Source organism: Tachyglossus aculeatus, chromosome 16 (genome assembly GCF_015852505.1).
Source record: "Tachyglossus aculeatus isolate mTacAcu1 chromosome 16, mTacAcu1.pri, whole genome shotgun sequence".
Taxonomy (NCBI): Eukaryota; Metazoa; Chordata; class Mammalia; order Monotremata; family Tachyglossidae; genus Tachyglossus; species Tachyglossus aculeatus.
The window spans coordinates 42,918,286-42,936,442 of record NC_052081.1 but is presented as its reverse complement, the minus strand read 5'-3'; the positions used below and the strand labels follow the sequence as shown (position 1 = coordinate 42,936,442).

Here is an 18,157-nt window from a genome sequence, read left to right as displayed (position 1 = left end):
ACACAGCAGACAAGGAGGGCTCTTGCAGACAGCCTTTCCCAACTAAGATGGCGGTTGTGAAACAACAGAATGAATGCATTTCGATCAGGTGAATGCTATCAGTTGGTCAATCTGTCATATTCATTGAGTGCTAATGAATCATCCGGGTAATTCAAGTCTAAATTCAGACTCAGAGGATTCAGGGAATTCACATCAAGGAAATAGATGGAGAAGAGGGAGGGAAGGAAGAACTTTCCGATGGTCCAGCTAAGGATGGGGGTGGTATCTCTGCTCCTAAAGAGAGAGGCAGAGACAGACAGAAAGAGCACAGGACCCAACTGTCCTGGCCAATTTTGGACCATAAACTGCTAGGAGGCAGGAAGTCCATGGGTCCCTGCCCACCCTAGGAATCCTTGAATTGGGGACCCGGTGTGTTCTGGGGGCTGGGTAGCCCAAATAATTGCTAGCGAAGACCTTCAGTCCTGGGGCCTTGGGCCATGGGTCCTTCCAACCACAGGAGGCCTCATCCGGCTGTGTTGCCTAGTGGATAGAACCCGGCCCTGGGAGTCGGAACGACCTGGGTTTTAATCCCAGTTCTGCCACTTGTCTGCTGCATGACCTTGGGCAAGTCACTTCAGTTCTCTGGGCCTCAGTTACCTCATCTGTAAAATGGGGATTAAGACTATGATCCCCATTTGGGACATGGACTGTGTCCAAACTTATTAGCTTGTTTCTACCCCAGCACTTAGTACAGTGCCTGGCAAATAGTAAGAGCTTAACAAATAACATTAAAAAACAAAAAACTCTTGATGTGCTAAAGACCAATCAGTCTCTGCAGCCCGGGGTACAGGCCCTCGGCCCTTTGGGATCATAGACTGGGGTTCAGTTGTTGGACGTCTGGGCCATTTTGGGGACCCACAGATCACTTCTCCTGGGCCCTCTTTTGTCACGGTGCATGCATAAACAGCCTCACTGACCTGTGAGGGGACTTGAGGCCTGAGGCTTAAAATGCTGTCAGGAAACCGGCAGCCATTGCTGCCTTCCTCTCAGGATGGAGTGCCGGGCATGGAGGAAGAGTCTGGTGGCCTGAGAGGGGGCACAGGGGCCTTCAGGGGCTTCTCTCACTAGACCCAGCAGCTGCACAGGTTGTTGGGGGCTTGTGATCTCAGTCCAGGCAACAGCAAGAGGTGAGTTCTCCCCCATCTCTTCGATGGGGCAGCCGCCGTAGCTGGAGGTTTAGATTTGGGCCCTTTGTCCTCCCTGTGGGAGTGAGGTGTGGGGAGGGTGGGTTCTTAGGCCAGAGGTCCCGTTTGCCCCTCTTGGATACCCAGTCGAGGGGGGTCGGGGTTGGGGCGCGCCTGAAGGGGCCAGCTGGCAGGGGGAATCTCTTCGGCCTGCTTGCGTCAGGATTGCAGGACGAGGCCATTTGTCTTTTTCTAATTGGATTACTTTAATCAGAGTAAAATCCTTGCTCCGCTGTGAGCCAGCCTTCCAGCCAGTCCGGGGGTTTTCAATCTCTGGGTCTGACGTGCCTCTGGGGCTCACAGAATCCAAAGAAAATGCAGTGATTCTGTAAAGGAGACTGTCACAGGGGGACCTGGTCCAAGCCCACAGCGTTTTCTCCCTCTCTCTCTCAGATTCAGTTCCACGACCAGCGGGCCTCTGATGAGCAGCCCATACTTTTCCTCCAGCGGAAATGGGGTTAACTTCTAGGCAGGGGTCACTGCCCAGGCCTCCTCCGGACTCCAACATGATTCTGTTGGTTTGGAGTGCTCATGGATTTCCCCAACCCCTGCCTGTCCAACTCTGGCTCTGAGAAAATTTCATGGAGGCTGAGAACAGAAGATGAAATCCAGTCGCCTTCTCACCTGCTCACTCCCGTGCCCCGACTGCCTCCCTCCCTCCCACCCACCCACCTGCCCGAGAAGAAGAGTTTTATTGCACTTACAGGAATAGCTTGTTGTTGTTGTTGTTGTTGGTAAAATAGAAATAAGACTAAAGAATAAAAACAAAGGTTGTATTCACGGTGAGGATCTCAGCTCTTTAACATCAGCTCCATCTAGATTGTAAGCTTGTTATGGGCAGGGACTGTGTCTGTTATATTGTCATATTGTACTCTTCCAAGCACTTAGTACAGGGCTCTGCATACAGTAAGCGCTCAATAAATACAATTGACTGACTGACTTGAATGAAGGCCGTGGCAGAATCGAAACTGGGAGAAGAGCCCTGACTTTCCCAGCACTATAGCCAAAGCACCATCCTCTCTGCCTCGCAAGCCTGCAACTCGGGCGTTATCCTCGCTTCATCTCTCTCCTTCAGTCCGCCTATCCAGTCAGTCACCAAATACTGTCACTTCTGTCCTCACAGTATCTCCAGAATCCACCCCTTCCTCTCCATCCAATCCTTTTCCTGAAAAGATCATTTAAAAGACCACTCCTCAGAACCCTCCAATGGCAAACCAATCATCTCTGCATCAAACAGGAAGTTTTTACTTTTGGCTTCAAGGCGCTCTATCAGCTCCTCTCCCTTCTATCCATTCATTCATTCACTCAGTCATATTTATTGAGTGCATACTGTGTGCAGTGCACTGTACTAAGCACTTGGGAGAGTACAGTACAACAACAAACAGACACGTTCCGTGACCACAGTGAGCTTACAGTCTAAGGGGCGGAGAGACAGACACCTATCCTTGCTCCTCTCCAACTATACCCCAGCCCACACCCTACCCTCCTATAGCAACAACCTACTCACCGTGCCTTGCTCTCATCTCTCTCACCAATGAACCATTGCTCACTCCTTCCCTCCTACCTGAAATTTCCTCCCCCTTCACATTCAGTGGACTACCACTCACCCCATTTTCAAGGCCCTTCTGAAATCACATCTCCTGCAGGAAGCCTTCTGTGACTAACCTCTGATCTCCCCACCTTATTCTCCCTACTTTCTCTATTATACTTTCACTTAAGTCCATACCTGCTCAGCACTTTGATACTGTTGATTGATTAATTGACTGGGCCCAGATCTTTCCACTGGGTTGCTGTGAGGGTGGGATTTAGAAGATAATTTTTTTTTTATGGTGTTTGCTAAGCACCTACTCTGTGCCAGGCACTGTAGTAAGTTCTGGGGTAGATACAGGCTTATCAGGTTGGACACAGTCCCTGTCCCACATGGGGCTCACAGTTTTATTCCCCATTTTACAGATGAGGTAACTGAGGCACAGAGAAGTTAAGTGATTTGCCCAAGGTCACACAGCAGACAAATGGTGGAACAGGGATTCGAACCCAGGTGCTTCTGATTCCCAGGCCTGTGCTCTATCCATTATGTGACACTGCTCAGAGACAGAACCATAGAACTGAGGGCTAAGGAAGAGCAAATAAAACTTGTAGAGTTGGAAGAGCAGGACTGGAAACAGGCTGAGGTCCACTTTTTGTGGAAAGGGGACATTAGCATGAAACATTCCAAATAGTAGTGGCATTTATTGAGGGGGGGGTGTGTGTGTGTGTGTGTGTGTGTGTGTGTGTGTGTGTGTGTGTGTGTGTGTGTGTGTGTGTGTGTGTGTGTGTGTGTGTGTGTGTGTGTGTGTGTGTGTGTGTGTGTGTGTGCGCGCGCGCGCGCGTACTAACTCTTGGGAAAGTACCATGAAAGCATGAGCACATTCCCTGTCCACAAAGAACTTCCACTCTAATGGGGGAAGAGTGGTTCTTTGCTGGATTCTTTGTCCTCCAGACACATCCTGCAAATTAAAAAACTTCAGGAATACTATTGAATGCTTACTCTGTGCTGAGGCCTTTACTAAGTGCTTGGAAGAGCACAATAGACTAAGAAGACTCCATCCCTGCCCTCAAGGAGCTTCCAGGCAATAGGGGAGACAGATGTTAAAATAAATTACAGGTAGCGGAAGCAAATGAGTACAAGGCTATTTCCATAACTGCTATGGGGCGGGGGGATCACCTTAGTAAACCCTTAGAGGATAAGGACTCAAGCGCTTGGGATTTATTGAGCACTTACTGGGGGCAATGTGCCATGGGAAATGAACCCCAGAGGCATGTCCATCCCTTCCCCTCCCAACTACAGTATGGCCTAGTGGATAGAGTACCAACCAGCCTGGGAGTCAGAAGGATCTGGGTTCTAATCCTATCTCCACCACTTGTCTGCTGAGTGATCTTGGGCAAGTCACTTAACCCTTCTGGGACTCAGTTACCTCATCTACAGAATGGGGATTAAGACTGTGAACCCTATGTGGGACAGAGACTGTGTCCACCCGATTACTCCAGTGCTTAGAACAGTGCCTGGCACATAATAAGTGCTTAACAAATACCATATATTATTATTAGTAGTAGTATTATTACTTCCACCCTCAACTCTATTCTTCACCATCTCAAGGCAGAGCAAACACCCTGAGGACTCTCAGGAGGGGAGCTCAGGGACAACTAGCTTGGCAAAAAGCAAACAGGAGAAAAGACCTACCTGATTTTCATTAGTCAATCTATCCATGGTACTTATTGAGCACTTGCCATGTGCAGAGCACTTTACTAAGTGCTCGGGAGAGTACAACACAACAATCTGACATCCTAGCTTACAGTCTACACAGGGACAACACACCCAGAGTCCTTGGAGGTCAGCAGGCCTGTGGGCCTGGGCTTATTTTCCTAGCCATTCTCAATCTTCCTCTATCAAGGCCCAGAGAAGGAGCCATGTGGACCTGTCCCACTAAGGAGGAAGCTCTCTAAGTCCATTGCCTTGCTATACAACTGCAGAGATGCTCTGCCCAGGTCCCCATTCCCAGGGGTGCTTCTGGGTCATGGTCACCATGACAACCAGCCTTTAAGTTTGGGGTCCGATCCCGGGAGTGACACCTGAATTCACTTCCTTCGGGCAGCTGGCTCATCCTTAATCATGAGGTATTTGTGGAATCTATAGTCTATCAAAGCAGTCGCTGACTTTCTCCAGAATTCCTAATGACATTCGCTTAATCAGATCAAGAAATTATCAAGTTGGATGGATTTTTTTTCTTTCTTCCCTTTACTAGGGCAGACACCAGCCTGGGAATCCAAAGAGGGTTCATTAAGGTAGCAGGATGCAATAGAAACCATCATTTGTCAGCCAGAAAGAGTGGCTTTGCTACCCTGAGAAAGCTGATTATGTCTATGGCTGGCTATGCCCGATAACTCTGACTGGGGTTCCTGGCAAAGGGCTTGGAGAGAATCCGTTTCGGGGGCTTCCGTCACAGAGCATTAAGCATTTCGAGGTCGCAGCATTATGGAGATTGTAGATGGCACTTTCCTTCCAGGGAGAACTTAGGGGATCCTTTGGTATGAGGATTAAGGTTCTTATTTTCCAGGGAGAGCAAGCGACTTGAAGCCTCAAGAGGCCGACAGCTTCTTAACAGAAATCTCCTCTAGTCTTGGTTTTCATCAGTTCAGTGGGGCTAATTTTACTTAGCGATCAGTAGAGAAATGACTGAAATAGAGGCAAAGTGCCGCTGTCAGCAGAGAAATGACTGAAATAGGGGAAAGCGCCTTTAAAACTGGTAGGGGGAGGTGGACAAACTCCACAATAATCTGGCAATGTAGTATTTATTGAGCACATATTGGGTGCATGCTAAAGGAGCAGCGTGGCCTAGTGGAAAGAGCATGAGCCTGGGAATCGCAGGGCCTGCGTTCTAATCCTGGCACTGCCAACTGCTTGTTGTGTGACCTTGGGCAAGTCACTTTACTTCTCCGTGCCTCAGTTCCCTCAACCATAGTTTCCCCTTCTAGACTGTGAGCCCATTGCTGGGTAGGGACTGTCTCTATCTGTTGCCAAATTGTACTTTCCAAGTGCTTTGTATAGTGTTCTGCACACTAAGCGCTCAATAAATATGATTGAATGAATGGATGAATTAATGTAAAATGAGGATTAAATACCTGTTCTCCCTCCCACTTAGATTGTGAGCCCCAGGCGGGACGGGGATTTTGTCCAATCTAATTAACTTGTACTTAGACAAGTGGTTAGAATGGTGTTTGACACATAGTAAGCACTTAAATACCATGAAAAAGTCATTCTACTAAAAGTGCAGGGGAAAGGACATTGAGCAAACACACATTCCCAAACTGTTTTCTTTTTTATTATAGTATTTATTAAGCACTTTTTTTGTGACAAGCACTATACTGAGCACTGGGGTGGATCAGTTGGGTTGGACACAATTCCTGTCCATACAGGACTCAAAGTTTTAGTCCCCATTTTACACATGAGGTAACTGACCCAGAGAGAAGTGAAGTGACCTACCCAGCAGACAAGTTGTGGAGCTGGGATTAGAACTCAGGTCCTTCTGATTCCCGGGCCCATGCTCTATAAACTAGGCCATGCTGCTTCCCAAGGAACTCATGCAACGAAACTCTAAATTCCCAAACCAAGTTTTTATTTCTCTAAGACCACGTTCACATTCTCCTTGGGGCATTTCTGTGAGGTGGGGGGAGGCATTATGCTCCCCATTTTGCAGATGAAACCAAGACCCATGGAGGCCTTAGTGATGTCCCCCAGGACTCTCAGTGGGTTCACAGCGGAGTCAGGACTAGAACTCGGATCAATGACTCCATCAACCGAAAGCATTTAATGCTCGCCTGCTGAGTGCCCACCACTGTATAACAGGATTGGAAGATGCAAGAGCTGCCCCCGGGACTTGTCTGTTGTGTGATCTTGGGCAAGTCACTTAACTTCTTTGTGCCTCAGTTACCTCATCTGTAAAATGGAGATTAAGACTGTGAGCCCCACGTGGGACAACTTGATTACCTGATTACCAAGAATCATGCTTGGCACATAGTAAGCACTTAACAAATACCATAATTATTAATTATTATTATCACCAGAGCCTCCTGCCTCTCAAGGTCTGTGCTCTTTCCTTCCAAGCCCTACTCCTGCTGAGCCAGTCCTAGGTTTCAGAGTGATGGTTCTTCTTCACCCATGTGTCTCCTCCAGGGAACTCCAGAGAAGGAGCATGGCTTAGTGGTTAGAGCCTGAGTCTGGGAATCAGAGGGACCTGGGTTCTAATTCTGGCTCCACCACTTCACTCCTCAGAGTTATCTCATCTGTAAAATGGGGATAGACACTGAGAGCCCCATGTAGGACACGGACCATGTCCAACCTGATGACCTGGTATCTACCTCAATGTTTAGTACAGGGACCAACACAGAGTAAGGGTTTAACAAATATCTTAAAAAAAACCCTTAAGGTTGCAGTTTAACCCTTCATGACCAGAAAAGTTTAGCTAATGCACTGAAATCTTTAAGTCTGCTGCCCTTCAGAACTCCCCATGGAGGGCAGGGGTAGATTAGGTGTGCTATTCATCAGAAAACAAGTTGTCTTCTCACTGATAACATAAAGTACAGAAACCTAGCTTCAGCATTTTATTAAATTACCCAAATGCCAAGAAAAATAGATAGTTTTAATAACACATTTCTGCTTATCTATTATTTTTTTATAACCTATAGTGGAGAATTAAAAGGCTCCCTACAATTTAAAATGGCATTTTTCATATTTAAATGAACAGTTGTTTTTTTTTTTATTCCAAAGAAGTCATCGACTCAGTCCATGATTATTCCAGACTTCTAAGCCTTCGCCTGCCCTGCTTGATGGAGAAAGGACAGGATTTTCTTTTTCACAAAGAGCCTTTTTCAAGATCACCCTAATGGTTAAGGTCACACACATATGCAAATTATCTGGATAATTTGAGCTCCCAAAATACACATTTGTCAGGTCTCATGCTGATGACCTGCAGGTCGGTGTGAAGGAAAGGAAAATGAATGTGAGCAAATCTCACCTGCTGCTTGAATGTCTCAGGGGTCCCCAGCCTGGCTTTCAAGCCCGTGGAGGAGGAAATTGGTACCTTGTGTTCTCCTTACAATTCAGCCCTCTTTTCCTGATTGAGACCAGGCAGCTTCTGGGGAGCCTCCTTATTGGTCCAGGTGTCCTCAGGATTGACAGTGGATGCCAGGGGGCATCCCGCCCTCCCTTTCTGGCCCTGTCCATCCTGCTGCAATTCTGCCAGTCAAACAGCTTGACTTCACATCAGGGTTCCTGGGCCTGGTGGTGTGGGTACCCCCCAACATCTTTTTCTTCCACCCTCTCTCTGCTCTGGGTGGCTGACCTCTGAGCCCCAGAGCACATGTGGGAGGTTCTGCTGAAACCTTCGGTCAGGAAAGGTGGTCTGCCCAGATCCATGAAAATGGAACTTCATTTGGATTAATGACAGACGGTCCGGTTCCCCATTGGTCTCCCTCCCACCCCGGCCTGGTGAAGATTTGGTATCGGCCACCATTATGCCCGATGATCTCATTATCGGAGCCCAGCCTCCCTCCACCTTGTCTCCCTCAACCACATTCTGTGGCTTGAAAGTGGCACCTGCATTCACAGGGGCTCAGGAGGGGGACACTCCAGCTCTGGAGTGAGTTGGCAGGGGTGAGGATGTTAGAGGGGGTTAGGGAACTCCTGGAGAAACCAGTCTAAATTTGGGTGGACTTTGGCAAAATTCATTCATTCAGTTATATTTATTAAGTGCTTACTGTGTGCAGAGCACTGTACTAAGCACTTGGGAGAGTACAATATAACAATAAATAGACACAGTCCCCACCCACAATGAGCTTACAGTCTAGATGTGCATATGACGTCATCACGTTACGCTGCGTGTCTGGCATAGAGTGCATGACATCACATGTGACCAAAGGTACAAGCACCATCCCTGTTCTAGATCTCTGTCTTGCCTGGGGCCACCAACTACTTGCTCCCCCCTCCTCCTCGCTACAGTGAGCGGATGCTACCTGACCCAGGCCTCCCCTCTAAAACCAAGGCTGCAGATTGGTGTGAGGAAATGGGTAGGAGTCAGAGGACCCTGGGTCCAGTTGTGGCTCCACCAGTTGCCTGCCATGGGACTTCAGCATAGTGGATGCAGCACAAGCCTGGAGTCAGAAGGTCATGGGTTCTAATCCCGGCTCATCCACTTGTCTGCTGTGTGATCTTGGGCAAGTCACTTCACTTCTCTTTGCCTCAGTTACCTCATCTGTAAAATGGGGATTGAGACTGTGAGCCCTATGTGGGACGGGGATCGTGTCCAACCCAATTTGCTTGTATCCAACTCTTAGTACAGTGCCTGACACATATTAAGTGCTTAACAGATACCATTATTATTATTATTATTATTATTATTATTATTATTATTCTTTGAGTGCTTTGGGCCTCGGTTACTCCATCTGCAAAATGGGAATAATAACACCTGCTTTTCCCTTCCTTGCAGGGATGTTGTGAGAACTAAAATCACTTTAAAGCACTTTGGAAAGAAAAGTGCAACATAAAATCAAAGATTTACTGGGGCAGCAAGTGGGCTTTCTTCCTAGCATCCTTTAGGTCTGTGGCTTCACTGCCTCTCCTCTGGACTTGTGGCCAGTGACAGGGCCCAGATCCTGACCATTTCCATTAATAACAATGTGAACCAGGGCAGCCTGGGGAGAGCTAGATTGTAAGCCACTTGAGGGCAGGGATTCTGTCTATTAACTCCACTCTCCTCTCCCAGGAGCTCAGTATACTCAGTATACATACATTAGGTGCTCAATAAATACCATGGATAGGTGGACTGAGAGCTGTGCCCCTAACTCGGGCCTCTCTTGACAGGCAGAGAGAGATTAGCAACAGGCAGCAGAAGGCAAAGGGTAGATCCTACAATACGAACCAGCCACATCTCCATCACTCAGCCTTGAACGAGACGACAGACGGAGAAACCCGTCGACCCTCCTTATGCGACTGCCGGATGGAGGATGTCTTCAGTTTCAAACAGCTCATTTATTTATGTTGATCCATCGGAAACCTGTTTTCTCTGCTTTAATTCGCTTGGTCTTTGAAGCGGCGCTTTGTGCATTAACCTCTTACCGCTCTTTCTGGCTGGGATAGACATGGGCAATCAGCTCATTGTGATGTCTGTCTCCCCGGGGATTAGACCCTGGGGAGGGGAGCCGTTTATCAATAGATAGGAGGAACTGCGCTGCGGCCCTGTCTGGAAGATTGGGCTGTTCAATCCGTTCCTCTTCCTGAGCAGCGGGGAAGGCTGTCAGGGGGGATTACCTTAGGTGAGGAAGAGAGAAAGAGTTGTATCTGATCGGTGTCAGAGGCATCAGCAGGAAAATCTAATTTCCGTCTGCCTATTTACATGGGAGAGGCATCATCCACTTGATTGCTTCCCCCATCGCACCCTCCTCTCTCCAGCAGCGGCTTTCCGGAAAACCACCTGATGCTTTAGCCAGCCTTGCAGATAGGTGTCCAGACTCTACTGGCCCAGGGACGTTTATCCTGGCTTGAAGGCTGGGGGTGGGATCTACTACTACTGGCTCCGCCCCATCCCGCCTCCTCGCCCTTTGGTCCCGGTGATGGGGTGAGGTTGTGAAGGGAGAGGAGAAGCGGGGAAGGAATCCACACACCTGCCTTCAGCCAAGGGCTCTCTATTCCTCCTTGAGCACCCAACTCCTTGAAAAGGGAGAGAAATGGAAGGGGAAGAAGGTGGGAAGCAGTGTGACTTGCCCGATATTACACAGTTAGGAATAGAACTCATATTCCCTGATTCCCAGGCCCGAGCTCTTTCCCTCAGTCCATGCTGCTGTTCTACTGGTAGTTTCAACTGGATCGAGAGCCAAGCATGAAGCCCTGGGTTCCAGTTAATTCTATCGAATATGGCCACTGTCCCACGTGGGGCTCACAATCCAAGAGTGATGGAAGGCAGGCCAAAATTAAGGGAGCAAACTTTCCACAAGGGACAGTAACTTCGGCCCAAGAGTGGGTGTGAAGGATTATAGAGGAGGTATCTCAAAGCAGGAGGGTGGACCTGGAATTGGCTATTCTTGCCAACATCAGTGAAAGAAAGCCAATCTGTCTGGGGTAATAGAGCTTCCATGTATGCTTTCGACCCCTTTGGTACCTCAGCACCCCCTTTTGCGCCACCCCCTTCGCCTCCAGGGCGGAGGGCCGCTAGCCCAGATGACTGGGGGTGGGGGTGGGAAGAGGAGTGGGTTTTGCAGGGCCATCCTGGGTGGTGACAGTTCCCCAACCTCTAGTCTCGATTAGAAAAGGAAAGCGTGGTCACCTGCCCTCGGGTCAACCAGCCAGCCAGGGGCTGGCCTAGCCTGCTTGAGTGTCAGTTTGACTTCCCGCTTCTCTGCCAAGAGATGAGTCGAGCTGAGCTGAGCGATTTCCTGTCAGGGTCCTCTCAGCCGTGTGGCATCTGGAGAGCGTGAGCCCGGCTGATAAGACGGAGAGATCGGAGGGGCGACAGGTCTGGGTGATAGCTGCTATTATCATCTATCTCCAGCGCCGCCTCAACTTGCCAGATGGGAGGCAGAAGGATAGGAGAGAGCAGGAGTGAGGCCTGTTGAAAGCGGGATGGGGAGGAGGAGAAAAGGGATTTATCTAATGGGTGGTGAAATGGAGTACGTCAGAATCCGTTCCACAAAGAAGAATGCTGTTTATGAAGCACAACTTGAAAGGTGCTAAAACACAGTGCTAAATGCTGGGGTGGACAGCAGGTAATCATATAAGAAAGACACGATCCCTTTCCCAGAAGGGGTTCATGGTCTAAGATGGAGAAAGAGCAGGGATCTTAACCCCATTCTGCAGATGAAGAAACTGAGACCCAGAGAGGCAATTGACTTGTCAAAGGTCACACAGCAGCCCCATGGCAGAGCCGGGATTAGAATCCAGGTCCTCATACCCCCAGGTCTCTACTTTTTCTACTAGCCCACACTGGGATGACCCAACACACACGAGAAATACAATCTCTGCCTCAGGGAGTTTACATTCTAATAGTGAAGCAGGGTGACCTAGTGGATAGAACATGGTCCTGGGAGAGAGAAAGACCTGTGTTCTAATCCCAGCTCTGCCACCAATCTGCTGTGAGACCTTAGGCAAGTCACTTCACTTCTTTGGGCCTCAGTTACCTCATCTGTAAAATGGGGATGAAGACTGTGAGCCCCATGTGGGACATGGACTGTATCCAACCTGACTACTTAATATCTGCCCCAGTGCTTAGAACAGTACCTGACACATAGTAAGCACTTTGCAAATGCCATAAAAAATATCATAGTAGGATTGGGCCTTTTGTTTCAGTTGTAGATTTCCAGGCACCCACTACAGCGTTCACACACAGAAAGAGCTCAGTGATGAGTGATGGTGATCAAGATGATGGCCATCTAAGTATTGCAGGTGGAAGAGAGCTGTGTGTTTTGGGATCTAGACAACTCAAATCCAGATGTATTTTTAGTAATCAATAATCACGTGTAGATTCAAGCTCAGAGTAATTGTAGTAGTAGTAGAAGTAGTAGTAATGGAATGTTTTGAGCACTTATCAACTGACCACCCTTCTCTCCATCTTCCAAGTTGTACTAAAATTAGATCTCCTTCCAGGAGCCTTCCCTAGCTAACTTCTCTTTTCCTCACCCTGTTTCCCTTGGGTGTGTACCTCTTAAGCTCTCTGAACCCCACTCCCAGTCCCACAGCACATATGTCCAAATCCTTATACGTTTTTGCTTCCCTTATCATAATTTCTAGTAATGTTTCTCTCCACCACTAAATTGTAAACTCCTTGTGGGCAAGGAGCGTTTCTACCAACTCTGTTGGATGGTGCTCTCCCAAGCATTTAGTACAGGGCAGTGCACACAGTAAGTGCTCAATAAACACCACTGATTGATTGATTGATTGATTGATTGCCCTGTGCTGTACTAAATGCTTGAGAGAGTCTGATGGACACTCTGGTTTCCATTTGGTTCTCAATGTTTCTCCACGGTTGCCTGCAAATTCCCCAGTTGAAATACCTGAGCTCCTTTAGACCATTGTCTGCTAATAATGCTCCCCACCCCCCCCGACCCCTCCCCCAATAACCCCTCACTGCCATCTCAGCGGCTGCATGAAGTGACATTCATCTTACTCGAATCAATATTTATTGGAGGTTCCTGAGAGTGTATAAACATGTTCTCATGCCATGTTCTTTAATTGCCTAACATCTGTTCCGAGGAAGAGGAAATAAACACCTTATGGCAAGGAAGCACACTCCAGAATCCTTAAATCATCAAATGCCATGCAGAGAGAGTGGGGTCTCTCTCTTCCAGCTGCAGAGGGTGGGGGCACTTGGTGCCTGGTCAGGGCCACACCCTCTCCCTTCTGTCCCAAACAGGAAAGCAGCTGATGACATCCAAGTAAGAATCCACAGATTTAGTTTTATCCTCTAAGACTGTAAGCTCCTTGTGGGCAGGGACTGTGTCTACCAACTTTATTGTATTGTATTCTCCCAAGCACTCAGTACAGTGCTCTGTACACAGTAAGCACTCAGTAAGCTCTTATAACCTTGTAACCTCCACAGCGCTTAGAACAGTGCTTTGCACATAGTAAGCACCTAATAAATGCCATCATCATTATTATTATTAAATACCACTGACTGACTCATTGACTGACTGGTTGTTTGGGTCCAAGGGTCAGGTCTACCAGGGCCCACCTGTCCCCTGTGTTCCGGGGGAGGCAGATGCGAGTGAATGGAAAGGGCCTTTGGGAGAGAAAGAGTCTTAATCCCCACTTGGCTATTACCTGCTGTTTGGCCTCAGGCAAGATACTTCACCTCTCTGGGCCCCAGTGCCCTTAGTTGCAAATGGGATAAGATACCTGCCTTTCCCTCTCTGTCAGACTGTGCGATAGAGGCTGGCTCAGATCAGATTCTGTAAGCTCCACATGGGTGGGGAATCTTGTCTCCCTGCTGTTTTGTATTGCGCTCTCCTTAGTGCCTAGTACAGTGTTCTGTTTAGTTGTCTGTCTCCCCCTTCTAGACTGTGAGCCCGCTGTTGGGTAGGGACCATCTCTATATGTTGCCAACTTGTACTTCCCAAGCACTTAGTACAGTGCTTTGCACACTGTAAGCGCTCAATAAATATGATTGAATGAATGAATGTTCTGCACACAGTAAGTGCTCAACTGATACTACTGACTGACTATTTTCTACTTACCCTAGCATTAAGCACTCAAGGGCATAACAGATATCATACAAATAATAACTACAGTTTAAGCTACAGCTACATCTGCAATGTCCTCTGGACTGTATGCTCATTATGTGCAGGGAACATGTCTGCTAATTCTGTTGTATTGTACTCTCCCCGGAGCTTAGTACAGTGCACTGCACATAGTAAGTGGTCAATAAATACAACTGATTGATACTGGCATGAATCCAGGGACTGTGTTGGGAACAGTGGAGTGAGGCTCCTCCCCTCCTCCACTAGCAGTTTTGGGGAGAATCCAGCCCTTTGTGGGAGCTGAGGAAGGACAGTGATTGCCCATCCAACATCTGGGGTAGGTTGTGGAGGTTTTGCACCCAGAACTGCAGGCCTAGAGCTAGGACCTGTCCAAGGACTGTACCAAAGGCACTACTACACTCCGGTTTCTAGTACTATCCAATTTTTTTAATGCTTTTTTTTTAAAGTGCTTACGATGATGATGATGATGATGATGATGGTATTTGTTAAGCACTTCCTATGTGTCAAGCACTATTCTAAGTGCCCAAGACTGAACTCCTTATCTTCCCTCCCAAACCCTGTCCTCTCCCTTACTTTCCCATCACTGTAGACGGCACTATCATCCTTCCCGTCTCACAAGCCCACAACCTTGTTGTCATCCTCGACTCCACTCTCTCATTCACCCCACACATCCAATCCATCACCAAAACCTGCCAGCCTCACCTCCACAACATTGCCAAGATCCACCCTTTCCTCTCCATCCAAACTGCTACCTTGCTGGTTCAATCTCTCATCCTATCCCAACTGGATTACTGCAACAACCTCCTCTCTGATCTCCCATCCTCCTGTCTCTCCCCGCTTCAGTCTATACTTCACTTCGCTGCCCGGATTATCTTTGTACAGAAATGTTCTGGGGAGTTCACTCCCCTCCTCAAAAATCTCCAGAGGCTGCCTGTCAACCTACGAATCAAGCAAAAACTCCTCGCTCTTGGTTTCAAAACTCTCCATCACCTCGCCCTGTCCTACCTCACCTCCCTTCTCTCCTTCTACAGCCCAACCCACACCCTCCACTCCTCTGCCACTAACCTCCTCACTGTGCCTCATTCTCGCCTGTCCTGCCATCGACCCCCGGCCCCCATCCTTCCCCTGGTCTGGAATGCCTTCCCTCTGCACATCCGCCAAGCTAGCTCTCTTCTTCCCTTCAAAGCCCTACTGAGAGCTCACCTCCTCCAGGAGGCCTTCCCAGACCGAGCCCCCTTTTTTCTCTCCTCCTCCCCATCCCCCCCGCCCTACCTCCTTCCCCTCCCCACAGCCCTTGTATATATTTGTACAGATTTATTACTCTATTTTACTTGTACATACTATTCTATTTATTTTGTTAATGATGTGCATTTAGCTATAATTCTATTTGTTCGGACGATTTTGACACCTGTCTACATGTTTTGTTTTGTTGTTGGTCTCCCCCTTCTAGACTGTAAGCCCGTTGTTGGGTAAGGACCGTCTCTATATGTTGCCGATTTGTACTTCCCAAGTGCTTGGTACAGTGCTCTGCACACAGTAAGCGCTCAGTAAATACGATTGAATGAATGAATGAATGAATGCTAGGGCGGATACAAGTTAATCAGGTTGGCCACAGTACATGTCCCACAGGGCTCAGAGTCTTAATCCCCATTTTACAGATGATGTAACTGAGTCACAGAGAAGTTAAGTGACTTGCCCAAGGTCACAGAGCAGACAAGTGGCGGAGCCAGAAATAGAACCCAGGTCCTTCTGACTTCCAGGCCCATGCTCTATCCACTAGGTACTGTTCTAAGCACTGGGGTAGATACAAGGTAATCAGTCGGACACAGTCCATGTTCTAGTTCTAGTCTTTCTGCTTTGGCCTGTTCCGTCTCATTTGTATCTTTTATTTTTTATGGCATTTGTGAAGCGTTTACTACATTCCAGGCGCTATACAAGCTCATCATGTTGGACTCAATCCCTGTCCCACATGGGGCTCACAGTCTTAATCCCCATTTTACAGATGAGGTAACTGAGGCCCAGGGAACTGACTTCCTCAAACCCACACAGCAGACAAGTGGTGGATCCGGGATTAGAACCCAGGTTCTCCTAACTCCCGGGCCCATGCTCACTAGGCCATTGATGACCTTTCCTGCCGTGTCTATCCTTCCCTCCTCCTGCTTCTAAATTATAAACCTTAGGAGCGCACATGTCTGTATCCACAGCCAAGTATCCCTCCTGGCCTCTCGGCCAACACTTTGCCCACCATTTTAATAAAAGCAATTGACTAAAACTGGGATTATTTGGGATTACACCACTTTGGCTCCAATTATCCAGATAATTTGCCAGTGTGGGCCAGACCTCTCTTGCCTGAGGGGAAAGACTACCCTGAATCCCTTCCTCCTTGGCCTCCCAGCCAACTCCTGGAAAATGGATGAGATCATGATGCAGGGAGCGTGAATGCTAAAAGGGTAATCGGATTGCTTCTGCCTCCTCCTGCCCCAACCCGGCAAATATAATCGATCAGTTCTTCTTCCTTTTTATTTTTTTAATGGTACTTGATAAGTGGTTACTATGTGCCAGGCACTATACTAAGCTCTCACATGGGGCTAAGTCAGAGGGAGGAGGGTTGAACCTCCATTTTATGGAAGAGGTAATTGAGGCACAGAGTAATTAAATGACTTGCTCAAGGTCACAAAGCAAACAAGCAGCTGAGCTGGGATTAGAACCCTGGTCCTCTGACTCCCAGACCCATACTCTTTCCATCCAGTGCTTAGAACAGTGCTTTGCACATAGTAAGCACTTAACAAATGCCATCATTATTATTATTAGGCCACGCTGCTTTCCTGGTTAATCAATACGATTTATACCAACACTATCCATTAAGCACCTACTGTACGTGGAACATTGCACTCAGCACTTAGGAAAGTAGAGTAGCAATGGTGGATACAATTCCTGCCCTCAAGAATTTTAGTCTATTGAGGCAATAGATGAAAAGAACTTTAAAGGACATTTAAAGGAGTCATGAGATGGGGGAACAAAGATAAGGAGAGAGAAACAGCCTGTGGGACCATATTTACTCCACTTAAATGTCACAATTTCCAGTGCTTTCACTTTGAAGCTCAAGAGTTAAAGCGATAAAATGGTTTTTAAAAACACCATCCGCCTACAAGATGTGGAAGAGATTGCTGGTCAGCATTGGTTTTATCAGCACACTCACACACACTGATAAAACTTCACTGTCAGAAGTACCAGCGTGGAACCCAAATGACAGATCCATACTGCATAGATTAATGCTTAAAACTAAAGTTTCCCATTTCCCCTCTCCTATCAGAGAGGGTTTTTAAGTGACCTCTTGTGCCCAAAGCAAAAGGATTGTGATTCTTTTGCCTTTCATGAGTATAAAATCCAGACAATGATCTAACTGGGATGCTACAGTGATGGTTCTGCCTGGAATTTAGTTCAGTTAGCTCCTGGTGGGTAGGGAACATGTCTACCACCTCTGTTGTAGTGTATTCTCCCAAACATTTAGTGCGATGATTTCCACACAGTAAGCGTTCAATAAATACCATTGATTTATAGTAATAGTAGTTGTAGTAGTAGTAGTAGTAGCAATAGAATCCTGATGATCGTAAACTCCTTGAGAGCGGGCTCTGCATACAGTAAGTGCTCAGTAAATATGGTTGATTGTTAATGGTATTTACTGACTGTCTATTGAATGCAATACACTATACTAAATGCTTGGGAAAGTACATCAGAAGCATAGGATACGTTCCCTGCCCACAAGGAGCTTACGCTCCAACAGAGGAGATAGATGTAAAAATACTTTCGAAGAGTGGAATCAGAATATGTAATTGAATGTACAATAAAATATACTTATACTGATTTTTGCAAATCAAACCAACCCAGGCCCTGCCCTTTAGGAGCTGACAGACAGTCCCACACCAAGTGATTTGTAAAGATCAGTTTGTAACTTGGTAAGTAAATTCCTACGCAAATCACTAAAGTCAGACATTTCTAGGGTGGTAATTTATCAGGTTTTCTCTGGCCTGTCAACCAGGGCAGCGATCCATAGTATTTACCGAGCACCTACTGCGTGCAGATTACTGTACTAACTGCTTGGGAGAGTGCAGCAGAATCAGAAACAATTAATCCACGGTTTTTGTTGAAGGGCC

The 18,157-nt window shown here is 47.5% G+C and overlaps 1 protein-coding gene across 1 annotated transcript in view; it reads left to right on the top strand.

Annotated features, from left to right (window-relative positions):
• C16H1orf94 (chromosome 16 C1orf94 homolog) overlaps positions 1–1,987 on the top strand; it is a 32,878-nt gene extending 30,891 nt beyond the window's left edge. Inside the window, exon 9 of the mRNA XM_038758636.1 lies at positions 1,617–1,987. Within this exon, the coding sequence (XP_038614564.1) occupies positions 1,617–1,692 (76 nt within the window). The 3' untranslated portion in view covers positions 1,693–1,987. The remainder of the gene's footprint in view (positions 1–1,616) is intronic.
• Positions 1,988–18,157: the final 16,170 nt, after the last annotated feature.